Genomic DNA, 16,415 nt, shown 5'->3' on the forward strand with positions numbered 1-16,415 from the left:
GCCAACTTTAGTCGACCGGTTGAGCTGTAGACTGGAAGTGTGGATAAATCGTCTACGGGCGTGTGTTACCGAGCACTTTTTCGGTGTGTGTATGAACCGAGCACCTTTTCGGTAGTGTTTTGGCCTGTTAGTGGGCGGCGAGTGCGCACCTCGCTAGGACCATTGTTTGTTGCTTGAGTACTTTAGGTACTGTGTTTGACATGCATTAGAATTAAATTATATTTATTCGGAGTGCTATGTCCGGGTCCATGGACTTCGGGGTAGCATCCCATACCTCGCTGAGCGATTCCCCTGTCGCTCACCCCTCATTCTTTCCCCCTTTTAGGTGAGACCGATGAGCAGGAGTGATTATCGGACCGGTGCTATTGGGCTTTTGGACTTCTATCGCTTTTACCGCTTTTATCTTTATCGGGCCTTTAGGCCTTTGGACTTTTATCGTCTATGTTATTCCTATTTCAGACTTTCGTTTTATATCGTATTTTATATTTCGGATGTTATCGATGTTGGGCTTTTTTGGCCTTTTGTTACCGTATTGACTTTTATATTATATGAAGATTATTATTATTTGAGTTGTATTATTATTTTATTTCCGCTTTTATCAATTTATTATATTTTGAAAGTGGCGGGTGTCACAATTTGGTATCAGAGCTATTTATTTATCGTAACATTTTATTATGTAAATCGGGGTGTCACAGTATAATTTTCAGGATATTCATAAATAATTTAAGTTTCCTTGCAAAGGATTTGGAATATAATTTCCGGAAAGATTGTATCCCTCAGGTAAAAAAGGAGATGCGCAAAAAAAATGGAAATCAACCGATTCTTTCCAAAAATAATCCCGATACCGCTTTGGTTTAAGGAAAAAGATTCTTGATTCCGGGCGACGACAACTGGCATCGATGGCATATCAACCCATAGATCGAAGTAACAAAAGCTCATTGCAGCATGATTATTTCCGTAAACTCCTGCTCCAGACCAGGAATCAACAACCTGAGCTGAAAAGTCAAATACCCACTGAAGTACTATGATCAGGCCTTGTGCCACTAAGATAAAAAAAATATAGACATTAGCAAGGCCACGGGCCATTTAAACAAGTCTTGTCATCCATTGAAATGCTAGACCATGATCACGAATCCTGCTAGATCAACTGACTTATTAGGCTTCGAGCCTAGAAACATCCACTAGACCCATGTCTACTTTCGACAAAACATCTCTCCTCCGGGTTTAAACACGGCACAGGCCTAGACAAACCTGGAAAAAGGTATCACGGAAGCGACACCTTGCTCAAAACAGATATGCTGAGAAGGAACGACTATGGTCGACCGAAGTGCACAAATTATCTCTCGAATTCAATGACAAAATCTAAATATAAGGGGTAAATTATTGGGGAAAAATAATACATGAAGAGATTTGTGACACCCGTCACCTCCTATCTGAAGAACAGCGGGCAACCAACAATATCTCGTATAATAAAAGTCCATATACCCAATTACACTCACCCAAAGCCCAAATAAAAATCCGAATAAAAAGTCCAGTAGCACCAATCCGTCCAAAATAACATATACTCATCTGTCTCACATGAAATGGGGAAGAAAGAGGGGTGAGTAACAGGGGAGTCACTCAGTGAGGTATGAGATACTAAACCCAAAGTCCATGGACCCGGACAGAATACTCCGAATAAATATAATTTAACTCTAACACGTTGCAAACACGGTACCTAAAGTACCCAGAGATCAAACAAACTGCCCACTAACAGGCCAAAACACCACCGAATATGTGCTCGGTAACACACCCCCATAGACGATTTATCGACCTCGAAGCCTTGGCACAACAGGTCGACTAAGCTGTGCCGCAGCATACACCACACCCAATGTACTGGTCTCCGGCCGACACAAAGAATTACGTCTCCATGGTCGGCTAACACCCAAATCACCTCAATATACTATATACATATATATTAACAATTATAAATGAACAAGCACTGTTGAACCATCTAACACCCTAGTTCCGGTTTAAGCAAGGAGCCTAAAACTAAACAAGCAATGACAGACTCGATTTCACACAGACGGAACACATTAGAAACAAATAATACTTATTCGAGGTCCTAAGCCGTGTAAGAGAAGCTCGGGAAAAGACCCTCACCTTAGCCAAGATCGGGAAATTGATAACATGACGGAAATAACGAGATGACTTGAGCAACAAGAAAGCTCAGGGTTTCTCCCTGGGTCTTGATATCTCTTCAATGGCGCATAAAGGCAGATCAAACGCATCACATGGAAGCTCGGCAAAAATACAAAAGATTAATTAATAAGGCTAGGGTTACAACAACTTGTTGTACAAGAAACAAGGACAAAAGCACTTAAACCTTCACGATTGACCAAAGGGCACAACATGAAATTATTAAATATGACATGAACGTAAGGGAAGAGCGGATTCTTACGTTCATCCCATGAACAAAGATAAAGCTGGCCTTGGATTTGACAAGTGGTGATGAGGGCGACTAGGACTTTGGCGACATGGATCTCCGGAGATGTACAGCTCCACGTCCGGTGGTGTTGAGACGGTGACGCAGTCATTGCTCACGTGCAATCGGCTCCGGTGCAACTTACCTCCATATCAGAGATGGAGGTGAACGGAAAGGCTGAAGACTTCTTTCAGTTCTCCACTTTGACGGCTAGGTTTAAAATGAAGGAGATACACACGTTGGGCGTATATATACATATACCAAAACGCAGTGGAAAAAGAAAATAATTTGGCTTGGTTTATTAAAATTATTATTGAAATCAAACCGGTTAAGAAAGCAATTACCGGATTACAAGATTACTCCAGCCTCCGAATAGGACGGTGGCCTTCCGATTCCTGCCTGGAGAAATCACGGCTCAAGTTCCGGCTCCATTCATGCTTCCGGGTATAAATGGAAGATTTCTACTAAGTAAGATTCTTCCATATTTATGAATATGGAAAACTCTAGCCTAATAACCGACTACGGCTAAATTATAAAGGGGGTCCAGATCCTAAAACAAGTGATCGACATTTAGAGACTAAGAAAATAGAGTTAAGCGATTAAACTAGGGTGTATACACCAAATGTTGCAGTTTCTGCTCATACAATCAATAAAATCTCTCTTTCAGTCTCGTTTATTTCTCATCACTTGTTTATTTATGATTACGTAGTACTTACAAAGATCCCACATAAAATTACCCTAACATGATGCATCATAAGTAAGGGCTAGAAAATGATCTACTGAACAGTGTTCCTCGGTAGTGATAGTACATGGCCGCTTGCTTTTTCATTTTTCTGCATTCATTACGGTCGTCGGGCAGGGTATCTTTTTCAAGATATTCGCTGATCCGGGTCTGTTCATTCTCGATAGAAAAAATTCTTGATAGTGCAATTTCCTACTCCGTTGCTGGCCACTAAAGCACGACAAAAGAATATTCATTACAGTATTGCTTTATCAATTTTTACAATCTTTATTTTTAATTTAAATGAAGAAAAAAACTTAATTATTTTGTTAATAAAGTTTTGGTATACATACGATACGAACCCACGAACCCATGGCCAGATCATTGAGTTGCCAGTTTTTGGGTTTATAATACAAATTTTTAACCGATTCTACTTTCGCTGGATTTTTGCTATTAATCTAACCTAGACTGGTTTATGGTTGGTGGTTTAACCCCGTCCGGCACAGGTTTAAAAACACTGGAGAGAACCATAGTTACTATCTCGTTGAAGTAGTTGACGTATGAAATGTCGACAAAAAAAAAGTTCACGTACGAAATAACACGACCAAGCAATGGCAATCCAGTAGTATTTATCTATACAAAAATCTTACAAATCATTTCTCCATAACCCACAACGTATTCAACATATGTATCTCTGGTCTATTCCTCTTTCATCTTTGGACCAGCTCAGGATTTTGTTTCACTGCGCATTACAAAACCAATGCGGAGACATATAATCAGCCTTCTCAACAACCTAAGATATAATCGAAACAAAAGAGCCCATGTCCTTTCGATTTACCACTAAGAAGGACAAAAACATATATTCGATGTAATACCACACTGTAACTAAAACACATCCTTAAATAAAATTGAAGTAGAGGATCTCGCGAGTAACAAGAAGAAACCAGGTTTATTACCTTACGATGACAGTCTTGGTGTGAAATTTTCTGGTTGTTAATATTAACAAACACCTCGCATGACACTTTTCCCTGCAAGATAAACAGTTTTACCCATCACTCAGATGTTTAAATCTTAACTTTGACACAATAAAAGTTTTCAAAAAATCAAAAGATTCAAAGTTAGAAACTCTTGACAAAGTTAATTTCAACTACGTATAGGTTATGGCAGAAAACAGTGGCAGTAGTTTCAGTAAACAATGAAGTTTCCAACCCCTCTGTTAGTTAATTATCCAAACTTCATTTAACATTCACCAAAGAGAGAATACCACGAACCACCCTACAGAAAACATAAATAGTTTTTACAAGATGACAAGCATATTCCCTACAATTATAATTATTGAAAAAAAAGATGAGTATTTTTATCTTAGAAGTTCAAGAAATCCCGATCAGCATATAACTACAGAAGATCAAACAAGTTCCGGTCCAAAGAACTATAATCCTGAACTAGAAAACTCTAAGTGAGCAAAAAAATAAATATAAAGAAGCTCTCCATCGAGTAGGAGTGGAGACATCAAGGCACAAGAAATAAAACAGACAATACTAGAGGTTAAGACATCATTCAAAGAACCACTGAATCAAGTCTCAAAACAAAACAAATGACTGTCTAAGAAACAGCGTAGTGAAGAGCAACACAACAAATACTAGAACGCAAGAATACTTGTGAATTGAGAATTTAAATAGTGAATTTGCGCACGAAAACTAAATAGAAGTTCCAAAAACTGCATCAGAGTTCCAAAATTGGCCTTTGCTCAGCCATAAATGTTCCAAGTGAATTACCTGAATTGGGATTTGAAAGAGAAGAACACCAAGATCACCTTTGACCTGAGCGATCGTATCAAAAGGGATAACACCTTTAGCCAAATCACCGATCAAGTAAATCACATCGTGAACAACCTCTAGACCATCGAGTTCAAGAGTCGCGTTAATATAAGAGCTATCACGAGCACGAAGGTGTCCACCTCGAGACTTGACAAGCCCTAGCTCTCTCCCTCTATACCCGATCGAGACCACAAGCGAATCGTAATCAAGGGAGAAGAAATCGCGGTTCCTGACTTTGATCGTGAGCGAAAACGAGAGATCGAGCGTGGGTTTAAACGAATCGAGGACTCGTATGTGGTTGAGCTGGATTCGAGAGACATTGATTTCTGGATCCGAAGGGTAGAGGAAGTAGACGGCGGCAGAGAGGAGGAGGATTGCGGCGGTGAAGAGGATAGAGCAGCGGAGGCTGCGGAGGAACGAAGGGCGAGGGTGGCGGCGATAAGGAGTTAGAACGATGACCGTTTGAGAAGGCTGTGATGAAGGAAGAGGTGTATAAGGTATGCCGTATTCTCGCTTCGACGCCATTATCATCTGCCAAGAGTTGAGATTGAGAGAGCCTCAAGGGGGTAATGAAATAGATTTGGGGAATTATTGGGCTTTTCCGGTGGGAGTTACATTCTTAAATTGTGTATTAATTTATTAGAGCCCAAATATTTTGGGATCCTGATTATTAGCATGTGGAGCAAGAAAGACCGTTGAAAAAAACAATACGATCAACGGTGTAAGATTTAGGGGTTTATTGAATCAAGGATTTGAGTAAATCCAAAAAAAAATCCATGATTTAAGTAAATCTTAAAAAAGATTGTTACAAGTTTTAATGTTTTTGAAGAAATTTCAGAGTTTTTGGAAAAAATTCAGAGTTTTTGAAAAAACCTTTTAAATTTTCAATATTTAATTAGAATAATATTTTCTTAAAATACTATAATTCAATATTTTTACTGTTTTATGAAATATATAGAATATATGAGAGTTTAAAAAAAATATAATTTTAGTTAATTTTTCATTTTTTTCTTTCAAACAATTTTATCTTCTTTTTTTTAAATGTCAAACTGTCAAGTATTTTTTTTTAAAAAAAATTTCAAATACTATTATACAGAAGATGGTATTTGACTCATCGTTTTTTTACTATAAAATATCATCCAAACCCCACCAAATCTCATTTGGTAGATTTTATAATTTCCAATAGCTCGAATTTGAGAGAACTTATACAAATAACTAATACCAATAAACTTGATAACTGCAAGAATTCTTATCGACTGAATTTAGAGTTCTATATAAAATCCAATAAACTTGGATTTCATATAGACCGTAAAAATGTTAGATACAATAAAAAGAGATTTGAAAAAAAAAATTGAAATCCTCTCAAATCCTTGATCCACTAAAATCCCATTAATTTTGTGTTTCTATAACCCGTGAAAAGAGAAGAAAAAAAAAAGTTGACCATAAAAAAAAAGAGAAGAAAACAAAAACAATCTTATTATATAAAGCTTGGTTCTTCGAAGTTGCTAATTAACATGATCGTGATATATGGCGACTAAAATTTAAGATTGTGACATGTGTTAAAAATATTAAATTTTTGTAATCTTATTATTTGATAATATATAATTATACTTATCTAAAATAAAGTATTTAATAGTAATTTTTCTTTTTTTATAAATCCTAATTAAAATAAATTTGGAAAGTTTATTTGAAAGTAATTTTCCCTTTTAAAAAGAACTTCATGAAAACATTATATTGAGATGGTGGCATAAGTAAATTGTAAAAATAGTACTATAAAATATCTAAATGTAACCGAACATAATTAAATGAAAGTAATTTTCCTTTTCATAAATCATAAACCAAATATAACTGTAAAACATTATTTTATAGTAATTATTCCAAATTTTCTTTATAGATACCTAACATAAAGTACTTGATAGTAATTTTCCTTTTCTAAAATCATAAATGAAATATAGTTAAATATATATACATATATAATTATTATTTAAAATAAAATATAAGATAGTAATTTTTTTTATTTTTTTTAAACAGTTCCTAAACAAAAGAAAGGTTGAAAATTATTGAAAGTGATTTACCTTTAAAAAAAATGAAAACTTTTTTTATATTAAAAGTAATGACAAAATGAATTGTAAAAATAGTAATGTGGAAAACTTATTAATTTTAACTAAAAATAATTATTTGATAGTAATTTTATAAAACAAAAACAGTAGATTATTAAAAAAAAATAGTTTATAATAATTATTTTAAAGTTTCTAATTAACATTATCGCGACAGATGACAATAAAAAATTAAGATATTGACATGTGTTAATTGTTTTATAAATATATGATAATTATCTAAAATAAAATGTTTGATAAAACTTTTTTTTCAAATCATAGAAAATAGAATTTTAAATGAGTTATTTGATAATAATTTTACCTTTATAAGAATCTGATGAAGAACATGATACTAGAAATAGTAAAATAATGAATTATATAAACAGTTATTTTAAAAATTATATAATTATAATTGGAAATTGTTATTGATAGTATTTTTCCTTTTCTAAATTTTTGAATAAAATATAATTCTAATTTTTTTTTTGATGAAATTATTTTACAGGAGTTTTTCTTTTCAAAAAATCCTAAACAGAATAAAATTTATTTCTTTTCAAAAAATCCTAAACAGAATAAAATTTAATTTTCAAGAGTATTTGATAGAATTTATTTTTCAAATCGTAAATAAATTTGATTTGTAAAACAAGTTTTTAAAATATTTCTTATAAATAACAAAAAATTTTGTTTAATAATAAATTTTGATGTTTAAAAGATCACAATAATTATATTTGTATATAGGATTAGATTCTCTCTCATTTTTTACCTTACATAATAGCAGATAAAAGAAAAGTATTATAAAAGAACCTAAACAGTTGATTATTAAAAAAAATAGTTTATAATAATTATTTTAAAGTTTCTAATTAACATTATCGCGACACATGACAATAAAAAATTAAGATATTGAGATGTGTTAATTTTTTTTATAAATATATGATAATTATCTAAAATAAATTGTTTGATAAAATTTTTTTTTAAAATCATAGAAAATAGAATTTTAAATGAGTTATTTGAAAATAATTTTACCTTTATAAGAATTTGATGAAGAACATGATACTAGAAATAGTAAAATAATGAATTATAAAAACATGTATTTTAAAAATTATATAATTATAATTGGAAATTGTTATTGATAATATTTTTCGTTTTCTAAATTTTTGAATAAAACATAATTCTAAATTTTTTTTGATGAAATTATTTTACAAGAGTCTTTCTTTTCAAAAAATCCTAAACAGAATAAAATTTAGTTTTCAAGAGTATCTGATAGAATTTGTTTTTCAAATCGTAAATAAATTTGATTTGTAAAACAAGTTTTTCAAATATTTCTTATAAATAACAAATTTTATGTTTAATAATAAATTTTGATGTTTAAAAGATCACAATAATTATATTTGTATAGAGGATTAGATTCTCTAAAATTTTTCACCATACATGATAGCAGACAAAAGAAAAGTATTATAAAAGATTTATTTCTTCACACAGCTCTAAATTTCTTTACTATTAATTTGCTACATCTTATGTGTACATAAAATTATGTTGCCGTTGTTAATCAGCTTATGCCACCATTATGTTTATGCGCTTATATGCATAGAAAATATATAATTAGCTATAATGTCACGTTGAAAGAATTGAAAATATTGTCAAATTTGTACATTCAAGTGTTGGTGAAAATTATTTATTTCAAATAAAAATTAAAGAATTAGATTTTAATCTTTGAAATTTTGCGGTCTCAAAGATTCATAAAAACATAAAGGTAAATATACTACATATTATATATTTTTTTATTTTACTAAAATTAATATTTCAATTTTGATTTATTTCTATTAAATCAACTTTATGGATAAGAACTGTAAAAACAAACGCAAAGAACAAAGATAAAAAAATTTAAAGTAAAACACGTGAGAATATTTAGAAAATGACATTCTTATGCTGAATTTATATTTTAATTCAGTTGTGTAACATTATCTATTTAAATTGTGTTGCTTTTAATTTGTTTTAAACCCTAGAAACAATACGGAGGATTTACACCAAAAAAGTTTTCAATATGTTTTAAGTTTAGTTACATACCATTAATATTATTTTAATGTTAGTTAAGTTTTTTAATATTATATCATTTATAAATTAAATAAAAAAATTAGTTAAGTTTTTTAATATTATATCATTTCAAATTAAATATCAAAGAATTCGTATGTTGTACGGATCCAAATCTAGTATATAAAAAGGCATGGTGTAGGATTTAGTTTAAGCCAATGACAAATTTTAGTCTGACCTGTCATAATGAATTCAAGTCGACAAATACAAATACCTAGCTACAGCTATGAACTAATAGTTCTCAGTGACCCACTTAAAATCTATCTCATGAAAGCCATTATCATGTTGACTCTTCACCTTTATTTTGTTTGAAATCACTGTAATTCGCCGTCATCACAACTCATCCTCCATCATTTAATTATGTTTTAACTCTTTCATTGATGACTTCGTTTCAACTCCCTTTGTTTCTCTTTCTTTATAAATTACCTCATCGAATCTTCCAACCAAGCCAACTATACAACTTCTATAGAAAAAGTTAAAGTGATTGCCATGAAATCTGCTATATCCACCAAAAAGTCTCTTGTCGCAGTGTTTTTCAACTATATTTAATGAGTTACAATTACTATTATTATCCTATCAAAAAATTTCAACTCCATTGATAAAGGTTTTTTTTTTGAACAACATTTTATAAAGAATCAAATTGTATACGATTCATACAAGTAATGTATTAGCCAAGAGGGCGGAGTTGATAACATAGCATAGTCAGTAATCATCTCAGCTGCTTGTTTAGAGAGAGCATCAGCCGTCGTGTTCTTCTTGCGATTAACTGATCCTATGGAGCAGAGGGATAAACGTGAGATCCATTATCTGATGTCATAAAGGATGTTGCCTAGTTGAACATGTTGATCAACAACTTGATTTATGATTCTTGCCAGTTCCAAACTATCCCCTTCAAACCAAACATGTCGCCAACCTCTGATCCAAATCTGTTGAACTGCATATAGGAATCCAAGAGCTTCTCCTTGAAGGGGAGAAGATACATTACTCATCTTCGCCATACTAGCTGTCATGTCCCCGATCCTAGATAGGATCGTCCGGACGGACTGTGGCGCGAGGCAATACTCTGATCAGGTCATCTGGCCTTGAGACAAGCGTGCCATGGTCCAAATTGACGATTAAGGACGTCAGACAGCTGAGACTTAACCTGGATACGATGGAGACAAGTTGTTTAGAGCTGGATGAGTGATCCGGTAGCTGGACGAGGTCCGGGTCAAGCTCAATCAGCTCAAGAGAGTGTGGTATCAGCTCACTCAGTGTCGTTCAGCTCACGGGAGCTGATGGACTAGCTCACTCAGCTGGGGACAGTTGGCAATCAGCTCACCTAAGCTTGGCGGAGTGTTCCGGTCCGGACCAGTGTGGCCGGGTCTGAACGGTTACCGAACCGTCCCGATGGTCCGTGTGGGACGAAGAGTCCAGGTGCGATCTTGGCTGAACCAGGAAATGAGACAAAGGCCTGGGAGAGTTGGTTTCCGTGTGGGAACTGCCAGGGGAGCAGTTGGGGCGGTTATGGGAGCGGTTCTGAGCGGTTTTGGGCGAAAAGGTACAAGGAGACTAGTGGCATCTTCTTGGCCAATCCTTTGTAACCGATCGGCCAGAGCAGTTACCGGTCCCTCTCTCTATAAATACAGACTCTTGGGGTCGATTTTGGGCATCATTTTTCCTTGGGAAAGCCCTGAAGAAATCGTGAGACAAAAGAGAAAGAGAGTGGCCGGCGACTTGAAGAGCAACCGTGTGTAGTGGCGCTTGATCTGATCCGACCTAACCGTGACCGTTTGAAGCAGGATGGATACCAGACAAAAAGAGAAGGAGAAGGACTTGGCGCCTGGAGAACGGACTCCTAAGGTTAGTGGTGTGGTTCGCAAACCATTGGACATAGCGGGCGGTTGATCCGACAGAGTCTATGGTCCGATCTGTTTTGTTGGTTACACCCATTCCCACTTTCTGATTACTTCAACTTATACTCTGGAAGATTATGGTTTAGTCTGTGGGTTCAGACTTGATGGCACTGATCCAAGGTCTTGGCCGATTCAGGAATGTAGCCCTCGGCCTTAGCCGGGCGGTTCATCATCAGGATCCATATGATCGGGGTCGATTCTTTGGATTTTGATTATGGGAATCTCTTAGTTGGGATTTATCATGAGTTTTAGTGAATTTTATTTAGTTTTTGGAACACTTTTGAAATCAGCCAGATTAGGGCTTGATGTGTAGTTTGATGATTAGTTATGGAACCAGTCATGCAATGATAGATCCTTGTGTTAGGTTATCTGATCATATGTTTGTGTGTTGTGTTTGTGGTTCCAGGTACAGACTTGGACTGTGGTAAGGGAAAGGAACTGTGAGGACTCTAGCCGTGGGAAGATGTGTGGTGATTGGGTCATTGTTGATAGATGTGAAATACTGATAACCTATTGTGCTTGTTGTAAACTTATGATAGCCTTGTGTGCAACTTATGTATTAAGAACGAATGGATGTTGTATGTATCTTGTTTAAGTATCTATAAAAATAACAATTTGCTTTACTTGAATCTGATTGTCTTATTATGATTGAATGAACCTCAGAACTCTGAAAAATACTTAGAAAAATATTACATATGAAATCGGAAGTAAAGGGATCGAACTGAATTAAATGATTAAGTAAGCCGTGGTCTGGTTGGATTGAGGAATCCATGATCGGGTCTTACAAGTTGGTATCAGAGCTGATTGATTCTAGGATTTGTTTGGGTTATTGGGATCCCCACACATTCGGCTGTTGAGACTCACGGTAAGGGGGTTGTTCTTCCCTTTTTGTTGAATGCTTGGTTGCATAATAATAGGATTGGATTGAGGTTTTTGGATTCTGGTATGAACTAAGCGGAAGTCTAAGAAAGGAAAGGAGGCAGCTGGAGCATCCGGGAATGTTGAGGCTGAGAGAGTCGATCCAACTCAGGTGTTGCCTACTCAGGTGTTGCCGACCCAGACGGGTCCGATCAACAATGAAACTGGATTGCCGCAAGGACCAATCCTTCTGACTGAGTCTAACAGGGAAGAGGCTGGTGATCAACGTGATCAGAACCAGGACCAGGAAGCTGAAACTTCTCGTACTGATGAACGGGTTGGTCTTAACATGGCCGGTGGTGCTGAGAATGTTGAGACTGGTCCGGAAAGGGAAGTGGCCGAGCCTTCCATGAGGGAGGTGTTGGAGGCTTTGACGTTCATGGGAGCACAGATGGTGACGCTGACCCAGGTGTTCACACCTTTGGTGAATTCATCTGTGGGTCAGGTTACTCCTCCAGTTCGTGTGTCTCCTCGGGCTGCTGGTGAATGTTTGAGATCAGTAGCTGAGGTGGTAGAGCTCGACCCACCGGACCGGGTGGTACGTAAGGTTGATTACCTGAAGGTTTTGGAGCACATCTCCAAATTGGGAACCAAACACTTTGCTGGAAGTGTTGATCCTATTGAGGCTGATGAGTGGAGGAGCAGGTTGGTACGCAACTTTAGCTCAACTCGTTGCCCTGAGGAGTACAGGAAGGACATAGCTGTCCATTTCCTGGAAGGTGACGCACACAATTGGTGGTTGGCGCTAGACAAGCGTACCAACGGCACCATTGAGCGTTTTGCTGACTTTGAGGTTGAGTTCAACCATAAGTACTTTCCTGCTGAGGCGTGGGATCGTTTGGAGTCAAAGTTCTTGGACTTGACTCAAGGCCGGAAGACGGTTCGTGAGTATGAGGAGGAATTCAACCGGCTCAGAAGGTATGTGGGAAAGGAGTTGGAGGATGAAGCGGTTCAGGTCCGTAGGTTTATCCGTGGCTTGAGGGCCGACCTTAGGACATACTGCTCGGTCCACAGCTTCCATACTGTGTCTGAACTGGTGGAGAGGATGGCAATCCTTGAGGCTAACCTTGCTGAGGAAGTCAAGGTGAAGTCTAGGAGTCATGCCACGTCTGGTGGATCTGGTGGATCCAGTGGCGACCGTAAAAGGAAGAGGGACGCGGCCGAGGAGGATTAAACCTCAAATGGTAGGCCTGAGTGTCCTAAGTGTGGTAGACGCCATGGAGGCGAGTGCTGGAGAGCCATGGGTGCTTGTACTCGTTGTGGCAAGATGGATCATGCGGTTCGGGACTGTCCGGGACCGGACCAGAGTCGGGGACTGGGCTCGGGTGGTGGTGGATCTTTCCACTATCACGGCTGTGGCAAGGCAGGACATCTCCATAGGGATTGTCCCAAGTCACAGGGTGGACAGGACAAAAACCGTGGAGAGGCAAACAAGTCGAGCCAGAACCGGGGTCAGTCCTCCACACCAAGAGTGTATGAGCTGTCTAAGGACGCGGACGAGGCTGGACCGTTCAAGGCTATCACTGGTAAAACCTCTTGATTTATCTTTTCAATTCAATAGCATTGCATGGTATGGAACCTAGGATGGATAGATACCTGGACTAGGACCTTGATAAATGCCTTGAGTAATGTTATGGAACTTAGAACAGATAGATGCTTTGAGTGGACCTTGAATAGGGCCTTAAGTGTTGATGAATAGATACTTTGAATGGACCTTGTGTAGGGACCTTGAGTAATGGTGGTGTGGAAACACATGTACGTTTCGACACTGGAGCTACACATAGTTTTGTGAGCCCAGGGATGATCGGAAAGGGTTTGTTTCGGATAGGAACTGAGGATGAACCCTGCATAGTGAATGCCGCTGGTGGCCAACAGATACATTCATTAGGGCGGGTTAAGGGGATTCCGGTAGTGATCGAAGACAGGGTAATGCCTGCGGATCTGATTGTTATCCGCCTTGAGAATCATGAAGTGATCTTAGGTATGGATTGGCTTGGAGAGCATAGGGCCACCCTTGACTGTCGTCATGGACGGGTGCAGTTTGAGATGGGTTTTGAAGCCCCGGTTAGCTTCCAAGGGATGTGTCCGACCCCTGGAAATATAGTGGTGTCAGCAGTTCTAGCGGAACGGATGCTTGAAAATGGTTGCGAGGCCTTTTTGGCTACCATTACCACTAGGGAGGTCGTAGGGGGTGGTAACCAGGACGGGATTCCGGCTGGTCAGTGAGTTCGAGGATGTGTTTCGGGCACTACAGGGCATTCCCCCTGATAGGGCTGACCCGTTCATAATAGAACTGGAAACAGGGACAGCCCCAATGTCAAAAAGTCCCTACCGCATGGCTCCGGCTGAGATGGCAGTGCTGAAGAAACAACTTGAAGAGTTGTTGGATAAGGGCTTTATACGCCCCAGTGTCTCGCCTTGGAGAGCACCAGTTCTCTTTGTTAAGAAAAAGGATGGTAGCTTCAGGTTGTGTATTGATTACACTACAAGAAAACAACGGTATTCTGACGGACATTCCGACGGAAAATGAAATCCTCGAAATATCCCGAGGAATTTCCGAGGAAACACAAAATTTGGTTTCCTCGGAATTTCCTCGGAATATACCGACGGAATTCCAAGGAAATTTCAATCCGTCGGAATATTCCGAGGAAATTCCGAGGAAATATGTGTTCCTCGGAAAAAACCGATGAATTCCGAGGAAATATTATAGCCGTTGGAAAGCCGTTTGAGGATTTTGAAAAATTCTGAGGAAATTCCGACGAACTAGCCGTTGGCGTCGGAATTTCGTCGGAATTTCCTCGGTCTGTCGGCAGGATTTAAACTATAAATACAAGCACTCCTCTTCCTCTTCATTCACTCCATATCTTCATCCTCCCTCTTATTCTATTTACACACGAATTTGATTCATAAAAAATATGTCTTCTTCAAATTATTTTCGTTCTTGGATCGATCGACCTCATTTGGATCCGAACACGAGATTGCTTACGGAAGAATACCAACGAGGTATAACCGAATTCATGGGGTTAGTTCACCGACAACCGAATGCAAAAACAGGTAAGTTAAGATGTCCTTGCTCTAATTGTAAAAATAGAAAGGTTATTAAAGAGTGGGATGTTTGGACTCATCTATATTTGAGTGGGTTTACACGAAGTTACAAAATTTGGTATCATCATGGGGAAACTGATTATGAACATGGTAGTACTAGCGAACCTCAGCCAGCGGTTAGATTAGAAGAACCAATTAGAACAGATGTAGATTATGGTGTAGGTACTGAGCAGATGGTAAATGATCATTTTAGAGGGGAAGATTTACCCAATGCAGAAGCTAGGAGATTTTATGATATGTTGGATGCTAAAAAGCAACCATTGTACGAAGGTTGCAGAGATGGTCATTCAGCTTTATCATCTGCTACAAGATTGATGGGCATTAAAACAGATTATAATTTGGCTGAAGACTGTGTGGATGCGATTGCTGATTTTGTAAAAGGTATTCTACCCGAGGATAATGTAGCTCCTGGTTCATACTACGAGGTTCAGAAACTCGTAGCTGGTCTTGGTTTATCGTATCAGGTAATAGATGTATGCAGCGACAACTGCATGATTTATTGGAGGGCGGATGAACAGCGGGTTACATGCAAATTTTGTGGAAAGCCTCGTTATAAAGATACAATTGGAAGAGTTCCAGTGCCATATAAAAGGATGTGGTATTTACCTTTGACGGAAAGGTTGCAGAGGTTGTATCTGTCTGAACGCACAGCGCAACCAATGAGATGGCATGCGGAGCACTCAACAGATGGTGAGATCAGACATCCTTCAGATGCAAAAGCGTGGAAGCATTTCCAATCAAAGTATCCCGACTTTGCGTATGAAAGAAGAAATGTCTACCTTGGATTATGTACTGATGGTTTCAGTCCGTTTGGCAAGAGTGGAAGACAATATTCTCTATGGCCCGTCATTCTTACACCATACAACCTCCCCCCAAACTTGTGCTTGCGACGAGAGTTTTTGTTTCTCTCGATTCTCGTTCCCGGACCAGAGCATCCTAAGAGATCACTTGATGTGTTTCTTCAGCCACTAATATATGAGTTGCAACAACTATGGGCTCAAGGTGCTGAAACATACGATGTTTCGTGTAAAGAAAACTTTCAAATGCGGACAGTACTAATGTGGACAATAAGTGATTTTCCAGCATATGATATGTTGTCTGGATGGACAACGCATGGAAGGATATCATGTCCATATTGTCAAGATAACACTGATGCTTTCCAACTAAAACACGGAAGGAAAACGTGTTGGTTTGACTGTAACAGGAGATTCCAACTACCTGATCATCCATATCGTAGGAGTTGGAATTTGTTTACGAAAAACAAGAGGGTGTTTGACAGTCCACCTCCGGAAATTTGTGGAAAAGATTTGAAGA

General features: G+C 37.6%; 2 protein-coding genes across 3 annotated transcripts in view; one reads left to right on the forward strand and one right to left on the reverse strand.

Annotated features, from left to right (window-relative positions):
• Window positions 1-3,703: 3,703 nt before the first annotated feature.
• Window positions 3,704-5,600, reverse strand: LOC106307889. 2 transcript variants are annotated; one of them, XM_013744974.1, is made up of 3 exons: window positions 4,961-5,600; window positions 4,142-4,213; window positions 3,704-3,978 (listed from the first exon to the last, which is right to left on the reverse strand). In XM_013744974.1, exons 1-3 carry the CDS (start codon window positions 5,531-5,533, stop codon window positions 3,925-3,927), a joined length of 699 nt encoding a protein of 232 aa, XP_013600428.1. In that variant the 5' UTR covers window positions 5,534-5,600; the 3' UTR covers window positions 3,704-3,924. The 2 variants fall into 2 exon arrangements, with proteins under 2 accessions (XP_013600428.1, XP_013600429.1); XM_013744975.1 differs by having other exon boundaries at window positions 3,704-3,927; window positions 4,961-5,598.
• A 7,636-nt stretch (window positions 5,601-13,236) lies between these two features.
• The window catches only part of LOC106308642, a 59,773-nt gene continuing 56,594 nt past the window's right edge, over window positions 13,237-16,415 (forward strand). Inside the window, exons 1-3 of the mRNA XM_013745783.1 lie at window positions 13,237-13,522; window positions 13,720-14,214; window positions 14,300-14,462. Of these exons, the coding sequence (XP_013601237.1) occupies window positions 13,237-13,522; window positions 13,720-14,214; window positions 14,300-14,462 (944 nt within the window). The remainder of the gene's footprint in view (window positions 13,523-13,719; window positions 14,215-14,299; window positions 14,463-16,415) is intronic.

Source organism: Brassica oleracea, chromosome C8 (assembly GCF_000695525.1).
Source record: "Brassica oleracea var. oleracea cultivar TO1000 chromosome C8, BOL, whole genome shotgun sequence".
Classification (NCBI taxonomy): Eukaryota; Viridiplantae; Streptophyta; class Magnoliopsida; order Brassicales; family Brassicaceae; genus Brassica; species Brassica oleracea.